The sequence below is a fragment of the Ciona robusta genome, chromosome 4 (genome assembly GCF_009617815.1).
Source record: "Ciona robusta chromosome 4, ASM961781v2".
NCBI classification, from domain to species: Eukaryota; Metazoa; Chordata; class Ascidiacea; order Phlebobranchia; family Cionidae; genus Ciona; species Ciona robusta.
The window spans coordinates 263392-290380 of NC_143238.1; the positions used below are offsets into that span (position 1 = coordinate 263392).

A 26989-nucleotide genomic window follows, 5' to 3' on the forward strand; every position below is an offset into this window, starting at 1 on the left:
AGGGCAAGAAAAAGATTGTTTGGACTTAATTTTCAAAGCGTTCAGTATTATTACGTGTTATCACGGCCTACTAGAGATCTCTAGTAGGCCGTGGTGTTATTTACGTATATTCTCATTTATAAATACACTTGTTAATCAAAATTAACAATGATTTTAAACTGTCCTATGTTATCCTGTGTGTTTCCGAATTTGTAAAATGTCACCTGTTGTGCGGATCGCTAAATAACTCCTCGTGTGTTTTATTATATTTTATTAAATTGTTGTCAATTAATAAAGGAATGGTGGTACTAATTCGTGGTATTACCCAAAAGCCGTCATCTATTTTGATTTTGGAAATATTTGGCAATATGTGCTTAAGTGTCCTATCTTCCCCCATTGTACTATATAATGTATAGGTAAACTATAGCAGTAGGGCAAGAAAAAGAATGTTTAGACCTAATTTCAAAGCGTACAGTATTATTTCGTGTTATTTACGTATATTCCTATTTATAAATACACTTAATAATCAAAATTAACAATGATTTTAAACTGTCCCATCTTATCCTGTGTGTTTTCAAATTTGTAAAATTTTACCCGTTGTGTGGATCGCTAAATAACTCCTCGTGTGTATTATTATATATTAATAAATTGTTGTCAATTAATAAAGGAATGGTGGTACTAATTCGTGGTATTACCCCAAAACCGTTATCTATTTTGATTTTGGAAATATTTGGCAGTATGTGCTTAAGTGTCCCATCTTCCCCCATTGTACTATATGTTACTTTGTGGTTGATTATTTTTTATGTATGGATGATAATTTGGAAAACCCATTAGTGACCACTGGGTTGGAGCAATTGACGTTAAGTTTTTTGCCCAAGGACACATACGCCCACAATGGTAGCAGCGGCGAGCCTTGAACCGATTAACCTATTGGTTACAGGCAGGCGCGCTAACCACTATGCCACGGGGCGGGACAAATTTTTTTATTCACTAATATTGTTATTCACTATATCATTATATATAGTGGAGTGTGGGGATATGAGGCATTTAAGCACATATTGCCCAATATTACCCATTACAAAAAGTAGAATAAGGAAAACTAATAATAGAAATAAATGTAAACAACGCTAAACAACATTATTAAATGGTTTGGTCCGTAAAAAAATATACTAAAGTCTCGTCTGACAACTTACCTCACCCTACTATATTGTTGTGGCACGAATAACGCAGGAAAAAAGGAATAATTATAAGGAAAAATGTTGTTCTTAAATGTTAAGTGTGCGTATAAACTTGTGAATGCGCGTATATTTATATAGTTGGGTGGGGAAGGTGGGACGCCTGTTCATTCTATTTTCTCTTCCAATTTGGTAGTAAGCAAAAAAACATTCAACAAATTATGAAACTGTATATTCGCATCTCCGATGCACCGTTGTTAATTGTTTAAAACACGATCAAGATATTTGAATATAATGTGCTAAAGGTGTCCCATCTTCCCCCACCCCCCTATATATAAAATCATCTTTGTTTTTTTCATACCTTTAATCGGCTCTAGTTTCCCCAAGAAAAGGAAAGTCAAATTTAGTAAATTTACGTGTTTAAATTATTCAGATACATCCAATACCAATGCTTCATTAATAAACGGGTTGCTCCAGGGAGATATGCTAATGCAAACACTATAGCACTGTCTTATATATATTTTTATCCTAAACCTCAACGTTTTATCGTTAAATGAACGGTTGAAAATGCCTGAATTACAAAAGGCTTGATATTTAATAGGAAATTTATAAATTTATACATTTTTTCTAAAAAATGTTTGGTAAGGTAAATAGAAGCTGTTTTACACCTTCCCACCAGAGTCGTATAAACACCGAGTAGTCCAACTGCCGTCTATGTGTGTCCAAAATAGAGCAAAAGTGGTGACTTTGACAATGGGTTTAAACGAACTTGTTAAGTTTTGTTTGTGTTTTCCTATTGTGGGACGGCGTAAAACAGCTTCTATTTACCTTACCAAACATTTTTTAGAAAAAATGTATAAATATAGCCGCATTAAATGAATAAAATGTCGCAAATCAACCGCTTCTAATTCTATTTATGACTTTTTTTGACACAGAAAACAAATAACACATGTTTTTTACATTTTTCAACCTTTAAATTTGTTTTTAGGCCCCAGTTTTTCTGTAATTTACCGAAAAACATACATTTTTCCTATACCTACTGTGTTATTTTGGACCCAAATTGCCGTTCAATTTGTGTTTTACGTAACAATGGGTTGGACTACTCGGTACTTCTAAGGCTCTGCTTCCCACAATAGGAAAACACAAACAAAACTTAACAAGTTCGTTTAAACCCATTGTCAAAGTCACCACTTTTGCTCTATTTTGGACACACACAGACGGCAGTTGGACTACTCGGTGTTTATACGACTCTGACCGTTACTAACCGTCTTTTCGCTTTTTATCAACTCTCTTGTTCTTCGTTATCGTGACCGAAGAAACGAAATAAATTTCATTCATTCATTCTCTTAAAATGACGTGCCCATGGTATTTAAACACACGCTGTCACTCGAGAGTTCAAATTGGCACCTTGTAAAAAAGCCAGCATGAGTGAAACCTCTATGATCGGACAGGAGGGTTTGTTTTTCGTTTGTATATATATTCGTATGAACAATTAAGTGCTTTGTATCATTATGTGCATGTCCACAAAGCAAATGGAGATTAATAAAATGAGACAGATTGCGGCAATATACCACCCGGGCAAACAAACGCTTTATATAGGCTATATATATGATATTAATATGATATAGCTATCGTGTTACCGTGTGGTTACATTTAGTTTTAAGATATACAACAATAACTTTGCTTTGATATCTAATTTTTGATCGTCAGATTACAAATCTAGGTTTTTAAGTTATCAAAGCACTGAAAAACAACCATGTCTACCTTACCAATGAACCCAAAGCCCTTTCTAAATGGTTTAACCGGGAAACCAGTTCTTGTAAAACTGAAGTGGGGGATGGAATACAAAGGATATCTAGTATCTGTTGATGGTTATATGAATATGCAGCTTGCAAATACTGAAGAATTTGTGGAAGGGGCCTTGTCAGGGCATCTGGGTGAAATTTTAATTCGTTGTAATAATGTTCTTTACATCAAAGGTGTTGAGGAAGAAGATGAAGATGGTGAAATGAAGGAATAAACTATTCTTTAACATCTGGACTTGGTTTTAGAATCAAATTCATTGCGTATTTACCCAACTTAGCCTCCATAACGAACTCTTTTTTAATGCGCAATGTTATTCAGTTTTGTAACAGCTGCTAAATAAGCAGTTTGTCATTAATTCTGCCAATTTTTATTACTGACAATTTCAAACATTAAGTTGTAACTTTATGAAAATAAAATGTTTTGTAAGATTTAAGGATTTGGACTTGGCTAGGACAGTAAAATGTTTGGTTAGAATTAAAATTTTTTTTGACCTGTAAAAAGTGAAAGAAAGAAACGTAATGTCAATCAATGGCGTGTTAGGTGTTTTGGTTTGTTTGATGTGCCCAATAATCTTCTCAACTGCATCATCATATTCAGGTATATATATATATATATATACAATGCTATTTAGATTTTGGCATATGGACGTTTTCTCTCTTACCTGCTGATTTATGTAGACCAGAAAATAATGAAAGAAGTGTATATTTGTAACTTATGAAATTCATAAATGTTTTATATATATTAAAACTATAGCTGCCATGCAAATTTTAAGTTTAAAACTCTTTGGGCAATATTTATTTCTTTACATGTTTTAAAGTGTTGTTTGACCAGACTAGTTGTATATTGCAGCTTCGTTTTATGGAAACAGCTTTTTGTTCGAACGCCTATCTGACAACTCTGCTGATACTACGTTATCATTGCAATTTCAAACAAGGGCGTTGAATGGTGTTATTTTAATTGCTGCTGGACAAACAGATTATTTGATTGTATGTCTGAGAAAAGGCAGACTAGAAGTATGTAATATGTGAGACCACAAAATTTGTATAAGTAGTAAATTATGTTAAATTGTTTGTATTTATTTATTGTTAAAACGAATGTAAAAAAAGAAATATATATTACCTAAATCTGTTTTTTTGTATGCCTGGGATGTCATACTACATGGATTTGATCCATAAGATAAAAAATCGGCTGTCCAACTTTTGACTCTGTACCTTTGAACTCAACCCTGAAGGTTGATGAATGATGATGACATAGTTTTGATTGTTAACAATAAAAAGACCTTTGAGCGTCTTATTAAATATTATGTTACATAAGTTGCTGTGTGTTTTTAGATTCGAATTAACACTGGACAAAAAGAAGAAATATTTTGGACTCCCGCTGGAGTAAAATACAACAACTTACTCTGGCATGAAGTTCAATTGATACGTGTTGATAAAACAATCAATGTTGATGTTAATAGAAAGAATGTTCTCACAAAATCTCTTTCATTGAATAACACTGAAGATTATTTGAATATTGATCTTGGAGTTTTCTTAGGTGGATATGGTAAGCCGTGTGGAATAAGTTATTAAATCATTAATAATAGTATGACAGGTGTATCATAAAATAAGAAGCACAAATATAAGTAGGGACTAGGGTGGTAGGGTTGTTGCAAAATGTTCTATGAGCGTCTATAAACAAGGAAAAAACAGATTTGTCAAGTCGCACTCAAAATAAAAAAAAATATTACCTATATATATATATATATATATATATATATATATATCTATATATATTCAATTCATGAAACTTATGTTGTAAAATTAGCCAGTGCACTAAAATTATTAAAAATATCAATGACCAGAACCTATTGTTACCTAACTGACATATACATGTTTTAGATTCCAACATAGGTGCTGCACTTGTACCAGAGCAACCATTTTTTCGTGGTTGTATTCTCAGTGCCTTATATAATGGTGTTGATGTATTAGATCCCATTATGAATGTTCACAACCATAAAATTGTTCATAATGTGTATGCAGGTTAGTATTAGTAATTTCATGTGCTACAGTAGTTGCTAGTTTATTAGGTACTTATAAATTAAACCTAATACAAAAGATCATAGATCTAATGGATGAGCACGGTTTAAACATAGTAATAATTAGCACTTTTACTACAACGCATTTTACGTGTTTTACAAACCGACTTCTAGCTAATACGTTTTAATATCGCAACCCCTACATTTTTATAAAATTGATGCCACTGCTATTATATGTCAAATAAACCTATTAAGGGCAATTTTGAATCCTTATTAAAACCAAACCAGTGCAATACAATGGAGTTGTAATGAAAAAAACACAAGTTCGACAAAGAATACATAAAGTGTTTGTCTATATTAGCTTATTACACATTTATTACGTAACTGCACACATATAGGCTATTAGTATTTTGGATACCATAACAAATAAAGAAGCATTTATATAAGTTGGCATAGGTAAACCATAGTGCATAAAATCGTCCAATTAATGAGTAATTAACAATTATACTGCTTGCGAGTCAAGTAAACTGCCATGCATCGGGAACTTGTTGGTAACACAGTAATCGGTAACTTTTGGCTTTGTTTACGTTAGTGTGCAAATATAAATAAAAGGTGTATATAGTATTAGTATCCTATATCTATTATTAAAAAAATAAACCCGCTTATAGTGTCTGGAAATTTGGGAGGCCACGTGTTGGTGAGATAAGGAATCCTCACATCAATTCATGGATGAATCAAACTATTTCCATTTAAGTGGGGATGCAATAAAAGTTTTTAATCGAGCTAAGTTGGCCATTGTGGTAAAAGGGTTAATTATTACTATGCTAATTAGTTTATACCATACTCATGTATTAGATCTTTGATCTCCTGTATTATATAGGCAAGCCTATACGTTGTCATTCAATAAATCTGTATGTTTTATAGGTTGTTCTAAAATTTTTCGAGCGCGTCCGAATGAACCGTTGTCATTCACTTCATCCAATGCTTTCCTATCTCTACCGCAATGGACCAGATCTAACAAAGCTATGTTTGAATGTCAGATTAAAACCAGAGGAAAACATGGACTTATTTTATTTAACTCTGGTTCTGAGGAGTGAGTGCTCTTTTACATTTCCTACCACCTAGTGAACCAGCTATAAAAAGAAGTAGTGACCCAGCTATAAAAAGAAAAACCCTTTGGGGATGAGTAATGCAAATATGCATTCTGAAGCAGGTGTTCACAAAAAGTAGGGGGAAACTCTTACAGTTGGTTTTATTGGAAAGAGAAAAGAATTATCTGTCAATATTTAATGTTTAAAAAGGGCTTAATAGCATTTAAAAATTTTTTTTTGAAAACTTGGTATTCCACACCATAATCAAGTTTGTAATGTTACTCTGTCAGAAAAGGAAATCCAACTGCTGGAGTAAAAAATTAGCTGTGCAACAAAAAAAATTACTGTTTCTAGTTTCTCGACGTAGTATGTTGTCGTGTGTTTATTTAAAGCAGTTGCGATAAGTTTATTAAAAGCACCTGTGATAACACAGCGTACGTTGGTCATTTGCTCTAATCCAGTGGTCACTAATGGGTTGTCTATTTGTCTAAGTTATGAGTCATACATAAAAAAGGAAAAAATCCCACCAAAAATAACACCTATATATATATACGGCCTTGTTATTTACCCAAGCATGTTTTTTTCACTCCACTCCTTCATGCATCATTTGTGTTTGTAAAAGATCTTGATTAAAATTAATATGCAAAATTTAAAATTTCCGCTGTTTACCAAATGACAAATATATATATATGTATGTTCTTAATCATGTTCATCAAATTAAACTGATATCTTACTTTTATGTATATATATATTTTCTTATATAGTATAGAATATATTGTAAATATGTAGGGTTGTCCAAATTAAGAAAAAGGCTTTGTAAATCTTGCTTTCTAATTTGAATTACTTCCTAAATCTTTTTTTTTCAGGCATGAGTTTGTTGGAATGGAAATGTCCAATGGTAGAATTGGCGTTTTGCTAAATACAGGTGAAGGTGTGTTTGGTCTTCAATCAAATCAGTTTGTTAATGATGGGAAGTGGCACAGATTAAGGTGACTCCATTTTTATTGTAGTCGTGTTTAATTTTCCTTGTTGCTTTTGTTAGTCATGTATACACTAGCGTGTAGAAGTGCGACATTCCTTCCAATTTTCAAATTCGCTAATCTTATTTTATTTAATACACAATCACCACTTGCTCCTGCTACCATTGCGGGCATATGTGTACTTGGGCAAGACACTTGTTGGCAATTGCTCCAACTCAGTGGTCACTAAAGGGTTATCCAAATTATCAGGCACACATAAAAAAATGAAAAATTTCCACAAAAAATAATCACCCACAAAGTAACATACTTGGTTACTCGTAAGCTGGCGTGAGGTGTATGAACATCGTTATAACGACTGTCGTTTTCCGGCCAGGCATGGATAAAGTAAGTTGCAAGTAAAGTAATTCATACTTGGCAATGACACCCATTTTACAACTGCTCTAATAGACCAATCAAAAAAAGGAATCGTGGATAGACCAGACAATCGCGCAATACAAAAATATTTATTACAGCAATTTTTTCAGATTTTCTTTAATTGATTGCAGTTGTGCGTCAGAAAAAAATATTGCGAAACATGGGTAGTTGATAGTTGTTGAGCAAATAATTAATGTGTTGCGGTAAGCCAAGTTGATAAATTAATGTCGCTGTTTTACGCAATAATTACGCCTTACTCGGTTTAAATAATGCGGTAAGATACATCTGAACTACATTCCATTTGCGTGTATGCGCATTCCCACATAATTGCCAAACCATTACACCAATAGATGTTTGTTCCTATGAATCTTTTTTCGTCCAACAGTTATTATATTTTTTGTGTACTGCACTTTTATGTCACCTAGCAGTTTTTTGGCACTGTCTTTTGCTTATGTTGCTGTTGCACGGTTCTTTAAATTAAGTTAAATCTTAAATACTGACCATTGTAAAATATGTGCCTATCAGTTATAGCTCCGCTCTCTTTTTGTTGTATGAATTTTATTTTTGAGTTTTAATTTTTCGCAGATTAAAAATTACATTGAGTTTGATTGAAATTCGAGTTGATACAAACAGAACTAAAATTTTACTGGGCCAAGAGCATTCTAGTACAGGTAAAACTTTTGAATGCTTTGCCTTCTTGAACTTTTTTTTTAAACCTGCAAAATAGCATAATGGTAAAGTGTTAAGTGTTGGCTGTATGTCCTTTAATAGATATTGCTAAAACCAGTGGACACCCTTGGGTTAAATTGTCATCCATATCCGTATAAAAAAAAACAATATCATCACCCACAAAGTTACATGCTTATAACTTATAAACAGGGAAGATGTATATGGACCCTCCCTTTATAATACCCAATGAACATTCTTGTATTAAGTCTGTCTCTGAGTTCCCCGCCTCGGAGCATATGAATTATTATCATCACTTTGTGTACTGCAGATAACTTATTGAACATGATGGGCTTAAATGGACCTCTGTACATAGCTGGTGTGGATAGTGTGATTAAACACAGAGCTTTGTTCACTGGAATGAACTTGGCTTCATTTCCTGGTTGTATAAAAAGTGTCAGAGTTAATATGATGTAAGATATTTGTTTTCTATTTTTATTGTGTAATGTTCTAGCAGTGGTTAGTTAGGGGCTTAGGGCATATGTCAAAATGGTCGAACCTCCTTTTTCTGGCTGGAGTTTTTATGCAAGGCGTTTAGTAGTAATTGCTCCAAGTTAAACCCATTGGTCACAGACAATTCGTTCAAACTTAAAGCTATTTGTAAATAAAAACTTGCTTAAAGTTCCCCTCCCTTGATTGATGGTATGGATAAATTAAAGCTTAAAATTTACATATTCATTTTATTTCTGTCATTTAAAGGAGAAAGACAGCTAAGGATTACTTGACAACAAATGCTGTGAGTGTTGGTTGTTCACTAAATAGCTCCTTGTTATACACACAACCTGAACTTCCTGCAATACCAACCTTTGTTATTGTTCCATCACCATCAAAACCAGAACACAAACAAAAAACATTGGTAAGTATATTTTGGGAAACCAACAATACAAGGCTGTCAAAAATAATGGGTTAGGTTCTAGGTTAAAGGTTAGAAAAGTTGTGCTTTAATTGTTTTGTTGGAAATGTGGTTTTTAATTGTCAGCTTTGTATTATTAGCTTGAATAAAATAGAATTATCAGGTATGATTGATAGCTTTATCCCTTGATTGCACTGCACACCAGATGGCACTAAGAACTCCTGGTCTAGCTGCTATGCTTTGCATGCAAAATCCAATTAAGTGAGACCTGGTCAAAAGTTAAAAACTTTTAAAAAAATCTCGCTGTCAAATTCGTTAAATTGTTAGCTTTCATTAATGTTTTTAAACCTTTTTTAGGATATAGCAACATGTTGTGTTAGTAATAAGACCAACAACTTTTTAAATTTCAGGGCATAGACAGACTATATCAATCCATATGCTATAAACAGACCATACACAACATGAGCTTATTTGAAGGTGGCACTTCTAATATTTCGCAAGATGTTATCCAACTTCAATTGCTTAGCAACAGCAATAAAAGAATAAGAAATAACAATGTGTTCAATTTCTTAACGTTTAATCTCACTGTTCCACCACATCATGGAAAATTATTTAAACATGGAAATATTTTACAACCTGGAAATGCAATTCCAATGCAAGATATTCAAGAAGGAAGTGTTGTCTATGTTCATGATGGTTCAGAAACTTTACTAGATCATTTCAACTTTACAGTGGGTACAGTTGGTTTGAATACAACTTTGAAGGTAAATATTTTTAAGTTAGATCTTAACTTTTGGTTTACACTTTTGAATGGGTGGTTGACAAAAGGTTAAGAAACCTGTTTTAATTTTGTTTGGATGTGAAATATTTTGTTCTGGGATTACTTTAAAATTTTGTTTGTCAAAGCATTTTTATCAATTGTTATAAATATTTAAAGGTTAAAATGCTCTTTTTTTAAAAAAGATATCATATTGTATCATTGCTATTTCATTTTTTCTTCTATTTTAAAATATAAAAAAACAATCATATTTTTTAGGATTTAAAGAAATATCATCTGTGCTCAGTTGAGCATGACATAGTTGATAATTCTACCCAATATTCACTTTACATTGAAATTCAACCAGTAAATGATGCTCCGGTGCTTACAATACCACCTGACTATACTTTCACACCGATAAAACATTCAAAAACTCCACTACCTGGTGCAATCTTAAAAGCTACAGACCATGACAGCAAGCCTGCAGACATAATATATCATATGGTGGTTATTGGGAGTGGATTATACATTGAAAATCGTATAAGCACTGGTCGGCCAATAGAACAGTTCACACAACAGGATTTGGACCAAGGTCAAATATATTTTGTCCACGCTGGTGGTCCAGATCGAATAAGATTACTTATACAAGTTTCCAACAAAAATTCAACATTTTCACTGAGCACTACTACTTCTGTACTGAGGGTTTCGGCAAGACCTTTAACAATTTCAGGTCAGCCTAAAAACTAAAAACCTAACCATGTCTAACTTGGGAAAATATATTACCTCCAAGTTAATTCTCAATCTCAAAGTATTTTTCCAAAGTGCGTTGCTCTGTGGTTAGGTACTTACTAGACCTACCATAGTTCACAAAATCTTTTGACTGTTTAAGTTAAAACACTGTTAAAAAGAATGTTAAAAACTGGTATGAAATTGTTAAGTTCTTATGTGTGATGTTGTTTGATAGTAAACAAAGCTTCTATACTTATTATTGTATATACGTTTTACTATTATGTAGTTGGATTATAAGCATTAGGTGCAATAGTCATGATTGTTTAGTGGATTTTTTACATTCAATATTTTGATTGACAGTATTTAGAAACACTGGTATTGCATTAGTTGAAGGAGAGTCTAAAGTTTTAACTCTTAGTCATCTAAATATTTCAACAAATGCTGGCAAATCTGAAGTGGAAATCAACTATAACATTGTAACCAGTCCGACATATGGACAAATCCAGGTTAGTTACATTTGCATGTTAATATACTTTGTGTTAATTGTACTTCTGTGCAGATTCTTAAATTTAAGTTACAAATTCATTTATTTCTCTGGGTTGCTTACTAGCCTTTAGCTTTTAGGTCACTTAATTCTACCAACTGAATGATTAGCTATCCTTTCGAGATATATATTTATGCCTTTAAATTTTTGGCTTTTTTATAAGGTTTTTCACTGTTAAACTTTATTTATATATAACTATTAGATACTTAGTGGCGACAAAACTGATGATCTTACTCATCTTGTGTGGAATTTTGCTTCACATTTTACACAATCTGATCTCAAAAGTAGTCGTGTTCGCTATCTTAACGTTGAGTTTCCGAATACAGACATGACGGACACCTTAGACAGGTCATTATATATGTTTTCATGCTATGGTAGAACTGTTGGTCAAGCTTTTATCCGATTTTGTTCTAAATTTTAAGACGTTGCCTGAGGTACATGTTATTTCACATATTAGTAGCAAAACTGAAAGTTTAGCTTTCCTAATGTAAGATACCAGGTTGAAATATTATTTTATAAATTTGATATAAATTGCTCTAACCACTGGAAGGTTAGTAGTTATATTTTCTTAATGTTAGTAGTTATATTTTCTTAATATTTCTGTTTCTTTCATGTAGGTTTTTATACACTGTCTCAGCTGCTGGAGTTACTAGCGACACTGAAGTGTTTAACATCACCTTAATAAAAGTTGTTGTTACTATTACCACTACTGCAGTGGTTATTGATGAAGGCAACACTGGGTTTTTATTAACAACTAATTTGTTGAATGTTAGTTTGTCTGGTATACATGATGTGTCCAATGAGGAAATACAGTTTGTTTTGCAAAGTGATTCGTCATATGGTAGTCTAGTGTATGGGTAAGTGTTTTGATAATATTGTTTAGTGATATGTTATAATCTCCAAATCTTGGGTGACACTGTTAAAGTGCAGTTACACTGATAGTCTTTAAACACTGAGACAGAAGGGGAAAGCTGTTGGTTCTTCAACATATGATGCCACCTCTGTTTCAAAAATTGGGCTGTCATAATTATCCCAAGCACCCGTAACTTTGTTGATATAGTACTGTGGGGGAAGATGGGACACCTTCAGCTCGTAATATTCAAATACCCTGATCGCGTTTTAAACAATTAACGACGGTCTATAGATTTCCCTATGGGTTTTGAAATTGTTTGAATGTTTTTTGTCTACTACCAAATGGGACGAGAAAATGGAATAACAAGGTGTCCCATCTTCCCCCATCCTAATATAAAATTATTTCCTTTTTGAGTTATCTATTAATTGCCTTTTACCACATAAATGCTGGTTTGGAGATTTCACTGTATTGTAACAGTTAAAACGTTCTTACCCAAGTAATCACAAACCCATAGGGAAACATTTGTTATCTACTTGTTTTTTTTCAGGGACACTGGTTTAACTCTATCTTACGGTGACTACTTTACATTGGGTGAGGTGACACAAGGTCGACTACATTATGAATTATATTCAAGGCATATCAACTCGCAGGAACACCTTTTTGATCATTTTGAGCTTCATGCTATTGTCCGTGGCAGATACAATTCCTTACCAATAACTTTTAATATAACATATATACCAGATACAAAGTCTGTCAAGGTAATAATTAGTTAAAAAGGTGTCTGTGATCATCATTAACCATTTGTTGTATTACAGATTACTTCAAATGTATTACAAATAGTTGAGGGAGGTGAACAGACAATAAATAGGGATTTACTTTTTGCTGAAACATTACTACACCATCAGTTTGCATTTGTGGTATGTTTAGGCTACCTCTTAATTTTAGCAATTCCTCAAAATAGTAGGTTTATATAATTGTGAAGCTGTGGCAACTTAAAAACCTCATGTCAAAAACGTTTAATAAGCGTACAATAAAATACACCAACTAAAAATAATGTCAGAAGTTTTTGAACCACCCTAATGATGATTCCACGTATATAAGATTAAACGCCAAACATTTTTGTACCAGTTGGCAGTCCAAATCAATAAGTAGTATTTATGATGTTTGTGATTTATTGTTTCCATAAGTCTGTAACCTTCACTTGTACAGGTTTATCAAGGCCCAACACATGGTTTACTTTTACTCAACTCTCCAAGCAGTCTGCGTATAAATGTTACAAGTTTTACCACAAGAGATATAATAGATCGGCGATTGAAATACAGGTAACTTTTCCAACTAAGGCTTGAATTAAATTGATGTCCAGCATTATATAGCTCGCTCTTCCCATACCAATGCCTTATATGTATTAGAATTTCGAAAGAGCCATTTATAAATGCGTTGCTAAAATAAATTTAATAAAATAGCTGTTTTCTAGTTTATATTCAAAATAAATATTCAAAAGCAACTGTTTTTTACTTAGTAAAAAACAATTATAGATTTAGTTTTCCAATAATTTCTTTGATTGTTTAGACATGATGGCAGTGAATTTGCGAGCGACTTCTTTCATTTTACCGTTCAACCTTTCTTTGATGGTGAACTGCCAGAAAAACTAAGTTCAGTTGAAAATGTTACCAGGAATGAAGTATTTAACATTTCCATATCACTTAGTATGTATTTACATTAAATAAGAAACGCAACTTTAACCATATTTTTCACAGTAAATGATAATTCACCGGTAAGAATGATAAACAAGCCATTTGATATTTTGAGACACTTTGAGAGGTTGATTACTAGTTACGATATTTGGTATCATGATCCAGATCTTACTGATAATGATCTTGATTTGAAGTATGTTCGTCGAGGGATATCAAATGGTGATATTGTTAACGCTACATCCAGAAAAAAGGTTAATACTTGTTTTCATAGTTTTTCACTGCATGTTGCTTATTATCCTTGTGTGGCATACAACTTTAGAAGTTGCTTATAACTTTAATGTGTAACTTTATTATTAAGTGTTTTGTTTAGGAATAAAACTACACGCACTAGTGGAAACATTGTTTCTTGAATCATGTATCCTATTATTAAAATGTCAGCATTCTTACCACTGTTTGTGCTTTCTCTAACTTTTGTTTCAACCATGAAAATGTTTCTTCAGATATTTGAGTTCACACAAAGGGATATCGTTTCAAACCAAGTTTTGTTCCGCCATCGCGGTCGAGATTTTGGTCGTTTTGTTTTTTGGGTGAAAGATGGAAAACATTTTGCAACAGGTCGAAAGTCTGATTCTTCCTACCTCTAATAAAGCGGCGATTTTTTATGTTTTTTTTTATTCTTTATGGGTAAGGTCCATTTTAAAAAAATAACAGTTTCTGAAAAATAGTTCGAATGTGCGACAATGCATGAGATTTCCCATTAGAAAATAAGTCACTAAACTTCGATTGTTTTAAGATTCTAAACTACCAAAGATTTTTTTTTCTGTTTTGGTTAGTAAATGCTTCCTCTTTGTTCTTTATAAATATATAAAAAATTAAAATGTATATATATAAACTTTATTATACTTTAATTTTTTTGATTGAACATAGTGGCATACCACATTATGCTGACACTTTTTTAACTTTATTTTCTGGAGAAAATAGTATAGTAGTTAGTAACAGTGTGACAAAAATAACATTTTAATACAAAAAAGTCTTCAATTAACTAGTAGGAGCGAAACTGCTAAGTCAGCATAAAAAGTAGGTATGCTTAATTGTAAAACCAAAAAGAATTCATTAAGCCAAATCCAAAATAAAATCAGTGTTAACTGTATTATGTATAATAAAATATTTAGTCATTTTCACCTTAACCTACCTTTTAGGTCTGTTTGTTGTCATAGCATCACCTGCCTTTGTACACATTACAAACAACACGCAATTGTTGGCCAAAAAATCGGAAAATACAACAGTATCGTCTGTTAATATAAATACTAGAAACAATGTGGATTCTCAGCCATCTCATATTATATACAGGTATGAATGTGTTATAGTTAATTTGATTTGTTTTTTACTTAGTTTATTTTTATAAAAAAAAATATTCCTTTAGCATCTATGAATGTACCATATCAATCTAGTCAGAAATTTGTTTATGTTTATTCCTGGTTAGTTACATTAATATATATTTTAATAAAAGGAAAGGTTAAATTGTTGGTTGGGTTTAAAAATTAAAACACAATTTTTACTTAAACTGCCAGTCTGGGGATTCAACATACAAGTGTGTATCTTAAGTAGAAAGTTGGTTATTGCAAAAACAATTTCCCAACATTTGGCAAACTCGTATAAACGGGTTTGTAACACATACTAAATAAGCACGTAGTAATACTGAATAAAAACATTGATAAAGTAATCATCATTAATGTTTAAAAAAATGTGGAAAATCGTACAGTTCTCATAAATTTTTCATTATTTTTATTTTTCCTAATTAAATATTTTTTTCTTTTAGAATAACAGAGGCAGCAAAACATGGAAAAATAATTGTTACAACATCAGGCATGTCTACTAATACTTTCACACAGCATGATATTAATGAAGGGAAAGTTATATACGCACATGATGGCTCATCAAATGGTAAAGACAGATTTGGATTCTCTGTTCAAGTTGGTGCAGCTACTACAAATGGAAATGTAAGAATACCACAGCGCAGTTTTTCTACATTATTCCAATTACCATGAACATGTAAAATACAATACAGTGGTTAATTGAATATTCATACTTTTTTAACCTAAATTACATTTGTTTGTCAGCAGAAATATGAAACTAAATAACAATATAACGCACAGAAAAATTAATTATAGACCATTCTTTATATTTTATTTTGTTTTAATTGTTTTCCATATTATTTGATGGAGTCACCATGTTATTTCACCCGTTACTGTCTTTGGTTGAACAAAGCATTATTACCATTTCATCCATTACACTTCTGTTTATTTAACCATTTTTTGCTAACTAGAGTAGATAAAGTAACTAGTGTTAGTGTATTAATTATTATTTTTACTGTTTAGGTAACTATCCGCATATTTACTGCAAGTCAACAGCGCCCACCAGTGATTAAAAAGAACGAAGTATTAATTGTTGAGGAAGGAGGGGTTGTTCAGATTAAGCGATCAGATTTACGTGCTGCCCACTCTGCTGTGAGAACAAAGGAATTAATATTTCAAGTTACAAGTTCTCCTGTGGTTGGGATTTTGGTTGTAAATCAGAATAACAACAATCTGACTTTAAATGCATCAAGTACGTGCTTAAACTAAACCAGCGTTTTTTTCTTTTAACTTGTGTCTGTGAATTGATGTTACACTTTCTATTTTGATGAAAATTTAAAATAACAACAGTTTTATGAAGTTCTACTCTTGTTGGATTATTGGTTTTAGTTGAGAATGTGTTTTAATGATATTTTTGCTTTGTTTTATTATTTAGGCTTCAGTCAATGGGATATAAATCATGGTTTTGTAAGATACCAACAAAACAAGAATATTTCTTATCAAGAAAATCCTATGGATAGAATCATATTTACTGTTACTAATGGAATTCTCAGCCTTACTAATGTTGTTATGAGCATAGATATTATACCATATGCAATTCCATTAAGGTTTGTATTTTTGTTTAATTATTTTAGTTTAAAATTAAATTTTTCTGTTTAATTTTTAAACTAGAATTTTCCTGATTTTTAGAAGTGGCAATTTCTCTGTTGATGAAGGCATGTCGCGAATTTTAATCCAAGACTATCTTTCTGTGGATAATCAGCATTTTATTAGCAATGATATTAATATTGATGTTGTCATGCAACCAATGCATGGTCAGCTTGAATCTACACGTAATGCTGGTATCGCCCTGCAACAATTTTCACTACGATTAGTTGTGGCTGAGTTTGTGTATTATGTACATGATGGTAGCGATACAATCTTGGATAAATATCAGTTACAAGCATCCTTATCAGATGGAACAAGAAAGAGTCAAGTGGTTACCACTTACATCTCAATCATACCTGATAATGATCAAACACCCTGGGTTGTTAATAATACTGGAATGCAGGTATATATATTTCTATACTGTATGCTCAGTCACTTATTGCCTAAAAATGCGGAATAATCAAATAGTTAACATAAATGCCATATTAGTATCCAATATTTAACAAACTGAATGTGTTTTGTGGCAATGTGTATGTTTGTTACTGCTCACAGTATATATGTGCTACATTTTGCATATTTGGTGGTTCAACAAACTTGTGTTATATGTTCAACAGGTGTGGGTGAACTCAACTACGCTGTTAACTAACAATCATCTAGCTGCATTAGATCTGGATACACCATCTGCGTACTTATTTTATAACATTCTACCCCCCCATAATGGATATTTATCACTGATAACCAAACCATACCAACCTGTTGTTAACTTCACACAAGCTTATATTGACAATGAACAACTTTATTTCGTACATACAGGTGTAGTATTTCCAACAAACAGCACTGTGAAAATCATTGGATTTTCAAGGAGAACAATTAGACTTTGGCTTCCTGTAATTGTACCTAGTGTGCCATTCACTCATTAAAATGATGTAGTAGGGTAGGGAAAAATGGGGAACCTTCTCATTCTATTTTCTTGTCCTATTTGGTAGAAACAAAAAATATTCAAAAAACTATAAACCCGTATCCTCACGACTCTCATAGACTGTTGTTAATTGTTTACAACCTGATACAGCTATTTAGATTTTATGTACTAAAGGTATCCCATCTTCTCCCACCCTACTATTTAAAAAAAAATATAGCAAAAAAACTGAAATAGTATCAATCATTAAGCACCTAAAAGTCTACATTGGGGAAGACAGTTACTTGCATGTTATTTTTATCTTGCTAGTATATCCTATTATCCTAATACAGAGAGGAATATGGTTATTTTAATGATATTTTAGAAAGTTTACTACCAAGTAAAAATGTTGTTTATATCGCCTCCCTTTGTTATTCCAGGTGCTTATACGGGTGGCTTCACTTTCCAAGTAAATGATGGTCTTAACTATGACGTGAAACATATATTTGTTATTCAGGCTCAACCTCTTGTTATCAGTATCACTGGGGAATTGAAAATGCAGGTGGATAAACTACTTTCTTGCTTGTCTGGTTTTGTTGGAAAATTATTTTTGATAATCTGGCCTGGTAAACAGAAAAAGATTTAATAGAAATGTGAAAAGTGAAATGTGTAAATTAATCAAATAAGTAATTAAATTAAATGCTTGGTCTATATTTAAGATGCATGTATAATGATACTATAAAATAGTTTGTTGGTAGAATCAGAAATCAAGTTATCAAAGTTTGGTTTAACAAGTTCCAGATATTCTCTATGTTAAATTTTACTGTCTAATTCAGATTTTCCCAAACACCACAAGTGAAGTATCTTCAAGTGTGTTACATGGGCTTACAAATGATAATTCAAACGATCGTATGGTCACTTTTAATATTACGAGACTACCCAACATGGGTAGAATACTTAAAGTCATTAATCATATGCAAAACACAACAGGTTTGTGAAATATTGAATACACCGTTATAGCTTTGTGTATGTGGTGGATGTTTCTCTCTAACTCTTAGCATAGAAAGTAACATTATAAAAATGTACAAAACCTATGGGTATTTTTAAACATATGAAATTATTTCATGATGAAAAAAAATCAATATATATGCATTTAAAAGCCATTCATGTAATAATAGAAAAATAATGGTTTTTATTTTTTTGTGGCTTTTCGGTTACTGGTTTTGTTTGTTATATAACCTGGGGAACAAAGTTTGCTAACATTGTGGGTGTGGGAGTCCTTAGCAACAGCTGCTCCAACCCAATCTATATCGAATTTTAAAAATAAAATTCTATTTTATCACAAATCTAATATGTGATAACTTGTGAACATACATTAGGTGTATGAAGCAAGACACCAGGTTTATAGCTTATTTGTTTCAACCCTGAAAATGAATATACACTTTTTCATTCATAAGTGGACAGTGAGTTTATAAATTTTAACATCATGTTGTTGCTAGGCCCTACAACAGACAGCAATCATTTACCTAATTTAGTTGAAGTAACTACTTTCACACAACAAGACATAAACATGAACCTAATCGTGTATCAACAGGTAAGCCTACTGTATACACACCGTAGCATGTATGCATGCTATAACTTTAATTTATATTACAGACTACTACATTGAATACATGGAGTGTAGTAGATACAATAGAGATAAAGGCATCCTCACAGCCAGCAAGAAATATCAAAAATATTGAACTGTTATTCAACATATCTTATGACGCTTATCAACTTGCTAATATGAAAAGCCCCATACAGATTAATAAAGGTTAGCGCTGTTTACAAAATATGTTTATAGTAACTTAGATATCATTCCACACTACAGAAACCATGAAACAGCATGTGTTTGGTATAACTTGTGTCAAATAAGCAGTGTTTTGTAATAAAAGAAGCATTAACAATTAGATAATTCTTAAATTATAAGGTGCCAGTGTACTGGAAGGTGGTCATGTGGATTTGACTTCACATAATTTAGATGCACGGAATTTATTCAATCAAATAAACAACAAGAAAAATCAATATACATTAAGGTAAAATTTTGAACAATGTTTTCTTAATTGGTTGTTCTACTAAAATTTAGCTGTTTTATGCATAAAATGACAACATAAATGTAATGGGTGAAACAGTGATAACGCTATGATTCACCAAGGAGAGTAACAGGTAAAATGTTAATATTGTCCAGATAACTAGTAAAATAATGTTTAAACTAAAACTATAAAGATCGAAAATTAAGCTGCATTTTGTTAAACTTTTGTATTTTTATCATAATGCTGCTTTATCGTAAGTATGTGTATATATATTTGTGGAAGCATTGTATGTTTGTTGTACTTAAACTGAATAACTATACAACATATTAGGTACAAGGTTCTATCTTTACCCATGTATGGCACAATCAATGTTAATAATAAAAGAATAACTGAAGTGAACATATCATTCACACATGAAGATTTATCTAAACATGTTGTTACATATTCACATGATGACAGCGAACATTTTCATGTAAGATTTTATTATTTTTCAGTAAATTAAGGAGTTTTCCTTATTTATCTTTTTCAGTAAATTAAGGAGTTTTACTTATTTATCTTCAAGTGCAAGTGCAACTATAAGACTTAAAACATGGTTGTATTGTACCACACCCTGCTTACATGTTACCATGTATATAACTTTATGAGTAATTGGACACTGAGTGGGAGCAATATTTTTATATCTTAGTCAAGAATGCACATGTACACAGTGGTGGCAGCATATAGCTTTTAGCACATAGTGTACAAACTGTCTCCTTTGTTATGAGTTGCCTAACTAAGGCACAATGTGTCCCACATGTTTAAAATTGTACATGTATGTCTAATCCTATAAAACTGTATATCCTATAATAGTTACTAACCTGAGATGTTTAAACTACAGGACAAATTCAGTTTCACAGCTTATTTATTGAAAGGTGGTAAACATTGTGGCATTCAATTATATGATGAGTTTAATATTGCAATCATGCCAGTCAATGACAATCCACCAGAAATTATCACCAAAGCTCCTTTTATGCAGGTATGTATTTTTGTGTTGCTATCAAGTCATGTTTTTACACAAAACTAGTTAGGTTACACTGCTTTACTACATTTTTAATGATTTGTTTTAGGTTTCATTTTAAATGTTATTTTACCAATAAATAATTTTTTAAATTTTTACTGATTCAATTTTAGTAGAGTGGGATCTATCTAGAAAAAATGGCTTTTTCACAAATGTTCCGGATTGTGTTGCTTCAATTACAAGCACCTATGTTTTAATTGAATATTGTTCTGTTGATTTCATAAGTACTTACTTTGTACAAAGTGTCTATTTATCTTCAAAGGCATTCAATAGTGTACCACAGACCAGTGCTATATTGTTAAATAAACATACTTTACAAAGTTAGTATTCACCCAATACACTGTGTATGAATTTTGTGACTGGTAACGGCATCTTCATACAAAGATGAGTCCAACATTGTTTATCTTTTTACTGAAAAAGTATCTCTGGTATCTTTTAAATATAAAATAATACTACCAAACCTATCTGCAGGTTGTACAAGGTTTTGTTAAAGCTTTAGGTCGAGATAATTTAGTCGCAACAGATATTGATAATCCACCAAGTGATATAACGTATGTTATTATACGACCACCAACATATGGACAAGTCATGTATGTTGGTGATACTGCTACTACTAACATTGATTCCTTCACACAAGATGATGTTAATCATGGTAGAATATTGTTTAAACAAAATGAAATTGCTGCCAAGTCTTTACAACCAGGTATATTTAACTGTAATCAAATTATGGTATACTGGTATAATATAGCTGGCAACTTTATGCTGACTCTTTAAGGCCAGAGAGTAATAACCAAACTACTGACAATTATGTACCTTGTGGTAGGAACGCCTCATCTAACCAAAGGGTTAAGTGTAATAAAATGTTTGGGGAAGGCTTTAATGTTGTCTGGTTTGAATTGCTTTGATTTTTGTTTTAAGCTCGAATAAATAAAATATAACGTTTTTATTTTCACAGGTCACGATGGTGTATTGACGGATGCATTTTACTTTAGTTTAAGTGATGGATTCCATAGACCTTCTTATACTTTATTCAGGATTAAGGTAATAGCTGCAACCTGCAACTTACTTTTATCACCTGTTAATGTATTTAAATAATTTAGATTGTGCCAGTTGTGATAAATATGAGCATATCCACACTGATGTTGGAACAAGGTACACTAAATGCCCCTATCACATCACAAATTATAAATGCAACAACTAATGGAGATTTTGAGTTTGTGCAATTTGTAGTTGTGGAACCACCACAAAGTGGTGTGCTGATGATGGATAATCATGAGGTATCTAACTCTTGTTATATGTTACTACTTACTAGTTAGAAATAAACATTATCCCTTTATTATTCTTGTTATTGTGAAGAGGGGGCAACCGATAGTCAATACACAGAAGAGATACTTTGCCCCATGTACTGTGGCTTATAACTCTTGTTCCCTTGTGAGTTACCAAGTATGTAACTTTGGTAAAGATTTATTTACGTTTTGTTTGTAAAACAGTTTGAGCAGCCTATCAGTGACCACATTGGGTTGCAGTCATTACAATATTGTCCCAATTACACATATCGACAAAAAAGTGTTTTGCTATTGTAAATAGTGGTAAAGTTGTTGCTATAAGTCAATATATTCTTTTTTGATCAGATCACCGAGTTCAAAATGTCTAATATTTCTGCTGCTCATGTAATGTTTTTCATGAATGATGTTGCTTATGAGAAAGATGATATGATAGTCATGATGATATACAATAATAGTAGAATCAGTTCTGTAAATGTTAGCTGCACACTCAGTATAGTTGTCACACCACTTGTAACTATGGGTAAGTTAACATAAATATAGGTTAGCCCAAAAAGAACCTGTAGTGTTTTTAGGTTAATATTCAACGGTAAAAAACCAACATAAAGGTTGCAAAAAAGGTATATTTTTTTGAAAAAAAACTGTGTTTGCTTTTTCTTCAAATATAATCTCCTTTCCTAAGTGCAGAGTATAATGTTGGCTTAGTTTTCTTTTTACACAAGAAACAAGAATCTTTTTAAATTATAAACACATTCCATTTATGTATTCAGGAAGTTTTAAAGTTACCGCTGGCGACAACAAAGTGATAACATTGGATGTGTTGGATGCAAGTCAACTTGCTAACACCACACATTCACTTCCATTTTATGAGGTTACTCAACCACCGAGATTCTCTACTATACATGTCAATGTTGTAAATCAATACACATCATATGGAGGTTGGTTGTACTAACTGTTGCTACCAAGTGTGGCAAACTTGTAACACAACTCTCCTGAAAGATGATCTGAATAGAAAATTTGTGTTTAAATAATGAAATAATATTATATTAATTTAGTTTCTATTATTAATTTAGATTCAACAAGACGTAGCCGACGTTCAACATCATATTTAACTTTTACACACAATGATATAGTTGCTGGTCATGTGGTTATTAATACTGACAATGTCCAATCTAACACCACCCTAAAAGATAAATTTCAATACAGGTTAAGTTGTTTTAATTTTTGAGTTTTTAACTCTTAAACAAAAAATAGCCATTACATCCCTACGATGCATGTTACACCAGTTTACTGTGGTTTGAAACACCAACTGAAGTCGAACAGAATGATTGCTTCAAAATAAGCTTGTTAGATTTTTATTGGATTGCTTTACTGATTTAATAACAAGTACTTCTAGTAATGAAAAATGGCATAAATATTTGCATGAAACTAAAGTTAGAAAATACTTTTTCGTTGAGTGATTCATAAACGATACTTAGTTGTATTATATGAGAAGTTAAGTTAGAAACTGTATATCCTCTAATAGTTACTATTGTAAGAGTTGGATCATCAAAACAACCGCATCTAGCCCACACAACAAAATTAGAAATGTTGCTTGTTTAACTAAAGCCCATTCCCATTAAACGAACATGTAAAATGATAAACGTAAAACGAAAATCAAGCAGGAATTTATGTAATGCTTTTTCTGCAGCGTGTTGTACACAATGTTAGTTAGAGTTAAAAAAGTCTCAACTTTGAATTGTTGGCTTCTAATTTATGGCTTTAAGTTCTAAACGTAACATCGGTTTGTAAGTGAAATGTTTTGAATTTTAAAACATATATTTGAGCTGCAATTATTTGATATGTTTAGATTACAAGTCGAAGATAGTTCAGTTCAGCCAGCTACTGCACAATTTGTATTTACAATCACATCTAAGAATGAAACTTTGCTTGAAGGTGATTTTATCGTTGAGTTATTATTGTGGTCATAAATTGTGCTTAAGCAAGTTTATAACTGGGTAATTAAACCAATTTTACAACTAGTTGTCAAAAAGTGTATGAAACTAGCACATGTGGTGTGCAATAAAACACCAGTGTTAAAACTCTTGTGACTAGTAGGTTGACCTAACTTTGAATAAAAAACAATCAATAAGAAAGTTACATACTTAGTAACTGAATGAATAAATACAACTTATTTATCCTTATGCAGCAGGACAACGTAGTCATGAAACGCAGTGTTCTGTTTTATGTACCTCTTGCTCAATTCTGACTTACTTCACATCATTTGTAACTTGGTGCTTGAAGATTTATTTTTTAAATATATAACTGACAATTAACACAATTTTTTAAGAGAACACAATTTTTTCATTAAGTTACTTAAGAATACATATGCAGATAATAGTAGCAGCCTCGAACCCGTATTTTCTGGGATAGTTGCTTGCACACTGACCATTATGCCATAGCCCACAGGGCCAGTGGTAAATGTGCATGGTGTACCAATCCACCACACATGGTGAACATTATGACACATGCGTTATAACTGAGTTGTCATTCGAGTATAAACATTAATCATAATATATCAATTCAGAAACACCCACTACCCCAGAAACAAGAACAACTGATGCACAAACTGTTGCTCACACAAGTCTTACAAGTTCTCCTACAACCAATCAACCAGTTTCTACCACCACCACCACCACCACCACCACCCAACAGGAACAAGCTACTACTCCATCTACACTTAGTTCTATGCATAAGGTTAGTTTTAAAAGTAGATGCAGCGCTTTCTTGCCATTTGTTTTAACGAACCTGTTATTATAAACAGACTCTTATTTATGGCGTGTACATTTATATGTGTGTCTTTTTTATCCTTTACCTATTACAGTTTAAGACGTGTAGTGCCAACACTGTGGCTGTATGTGTTGGGCAAGATATAGTACATTCATGGTATATGCCCCACCAAGATAAGCTAGTTTCATTCATTACTATTTCTGTTATTAAGTTTTTCTGCTTTTTGAGGTTTTAAACTAGCTTCATCGTTGAAGTATTGGAAAAATATGTTCTGTGTATTGACAACCATGCAAATGTTACAGGTTGTTATGGAAGATGACAGCAGAATTTCATGGCTGATTCCTTTAATTATTGGAGTATGTTTAGTCCTGTTTATTCTGATAATTGCACTTGTTGTGTGTTGTCGTCGTTTAAATTCCAAAAAAGGGCCGGCATTTGTAAAAGGGGAAGAAAGTACGTTGAATCCATCACAGCAAACTGCACAGCCTCCACCGCAACCATCACAATTATCTATAGATGCCACAACTTGTGTAAAAGTTACATCATGTCCTGGATTGGTAAAGTCTGCAAAATGTCCAACAGCAGAAGTGGTGGTTACTCCTATCACCAAGTTACCCAACAATACAAACAGTGATGTAATAGGACAGGGTTATTATGAAGATCATTTATCAAACTCGATGCCGCATGAAAGTTTATTAGCACATGGTGTGTTGTCAAACAGAGATGTTTATATTGGGGGAAAACTTACAACTGAATCAGCTGTTGATACAGACACAGATATGCAAGATATGTATTCATCTGATGATAGCATGTTATCAAATGATGATAATTATCAGCATAAACAAAGCATGACATCATCGTTGGGATCTTTACACATACCTCACAGCGCACGAGGATTTAGTACACCTGCTTCTCAAGTCAAACAATATTGGGTCTGAATTCTCCATTTTGATGGTTTTTGGCTAACTCTGGCCTAAGTCCTAGGTTCCATTGCGTACCAGACTGTCGGCCACCTATACCCTACCTACAGAGTAGAATAGACTTTTTCTATAATTTTTACCTCCTGTATAATATTATGTTTTTCTACATAAATAAACTAATATATATAATTTTATTAGCCCTTATTTTGTATTTGCATTCGATGTAAATCGTATATTTTTATACATACTTCAATGACAATTTTACCTATACTGATATGCACTAACAGACTGTGTTATCTTACATCATATAGTTTTCCCTTTCTTGCATTATCAATATTTAAAGTATATTATTACAATCTGCCCAAACAGACAATCAGGGTTTACTAGTATAACTTACTGCCATATGTTATTTAGAACAAGCAGTATTGGTGCACTAGCAACCTTAGAAGTGTAATAACTATATTATATAAACGAGACTGTCCCTTCATTATTTTTAAGGCAAGGTTTACATTGCACAAACCTGTCAAATGTCGCATGTTTTTATTAATGTTTAGGTTAGGCATGTTTAATTCGGTGTCTTTTTTTATATTTTTTGAAATGAAATTTCAGCATGTGTGTGGTTGTGTGTTTTTAATTTAAGGTTTTCTGTAAATATATGATAAACTTCATTTTAATTTTACGAGTTTAATAAACTAATTTTCAGGCACAAGTTAACAAGTTTATGCCTTGTGCTATAAACCAGTACTTTTCAACCGCTGTTTCGTCTACCACAGTGATTCACAACCTTTTGAGTGTTATTGTAAGGACAGTACTGTGGGGGGAGATGGGACACCTTTAGCACATAATAATTAAAATTCTTATCGTATTTTAAACAATTAACGACGGTCTATGGGAGTCTTAGGGATATGGTGTTATAATTATTTGAATGTTCGTTGTTTGCTAGAAAATAGGACAAAAAAATTAAAAAGTGTCCCATCTTCCCCCGCCATACTTTATACATTGTCGGAAGCTTTATTCTGTTGCGCAGATGAGCACTTGCAGGTTGAATGTGAGTAATAAAATAGACGTAAAATGCTAGTCAATGATTGTATAGTGGTGAAACAATTAAGTAAACATTAAATAACTAATGATCGTGCCAGTCTCTGCCTTACATGCATGTTATACGCACATGCAAGGCATGTATCGTTAAAGGTGCGGTCGTTTCACGTACAGATTTGCAAATGAATGAGTCGTTTAAAAATGGTTTACGTAACTATGTGTACTTTTATACTATAATATATAGTTTTTATAAGGTATGTGACTTTGTAGTAAATCTTTAAAAGTAAATGTCTAAAAACATTTCTTGTTCCCTTTAACCACGAACTCTCCGTGCC

The 26989-nt window shown here is 32.2% G+C and overlaps 2 protein-coding genes across 7 annotated transcripts; both read left to right on the top strand.

Moving 5' to 3' along the window:
• Positions 1–2834: 2834 nt before the first annotated feature.
• LOC149736248 (small nuclear ribonucleoprotein F) lies at positions 2835–3388 on the top strand. The gene has a single exon (XM_089876969.1). It carries the CDS (start codon positions 2911–2913, stop codon positions 3172–3174), a length of 264 nt encoding a protein of 87 aa, XP_089733095.1. The 5' UTR covers positions 2835–2910; the 3' UTR covers positions 3175–3388.
• A 25-nt stretch (positions 3389–3413) lies between these two features.
• On the top strand, positions 3414–26693 carry LOC149736249 (chondroitin sulfate proteoglycan 4-like). 6 transcript variants are annotated; one of them, XM_089876947.1, is made up of 42 exons: positions 3414–3557; positions 3810–3973; positions 4292–4505; positions 4841–4981; positions 5902–6070; positions 6935–7057; positions 8048–8133; positions 8460–8601; positions 8888–9044; positions 9452–9805; positions 10078–10528; positions 10888–11033; positions 11274–11419; positions 11689–11928; positions 12472–12682; positions 12740–12841; positions 13134–13246; positions 13494–13630; positions 13682–13869; positions 14119–14233; positions 14818–14968; positions 15438–15618; positions 15997–16225; positions 16409–16580; positions 16663–17023; positions 17235–17433; positions 17956–18077; positions 18352–18505; positions 19015–19109; positions 19172–19328; positions 19485–19590; positions 19918–20059; positions 20465–20602; positions 21116–21347; positions 21600–21685; positions 21745–21921; positions 22276–22450; positions 22698–22865; positions 23001–23133; positions 23777–23862; positions 24494–24663; positions 24999–26693. In XM_089876947.1, the coding sequence occupies exons 1-42, from the start codon at positions 3479–3481 to the stop codon at positions 25632–25634; spliced, it is 7548 nt and encodes a 2515-aa protein (XP_089733073.1). In that variant the 5' UTR covers positions 3414–3478; the 3' UTR covers positions 25635–26693. The 6 variants fall into 6 exon arrangements, 5 of the variants coding, with proteins under 5 accessions (XP_089733073.1, XP_089733077.1, XP_089733074.1 ...); XM_089876951.1 differs by lacking the exon at positions 23001–23133 and having other exon boundaries at positions 24999–25173; XM_089876948.1 differs by lacking the exon at positions 3810–3973 and having other exon boundaries at positions 3416–3557.
• The last annotated feature ends 296 nt before the right edge of the window (positions 26694–26989 follow it).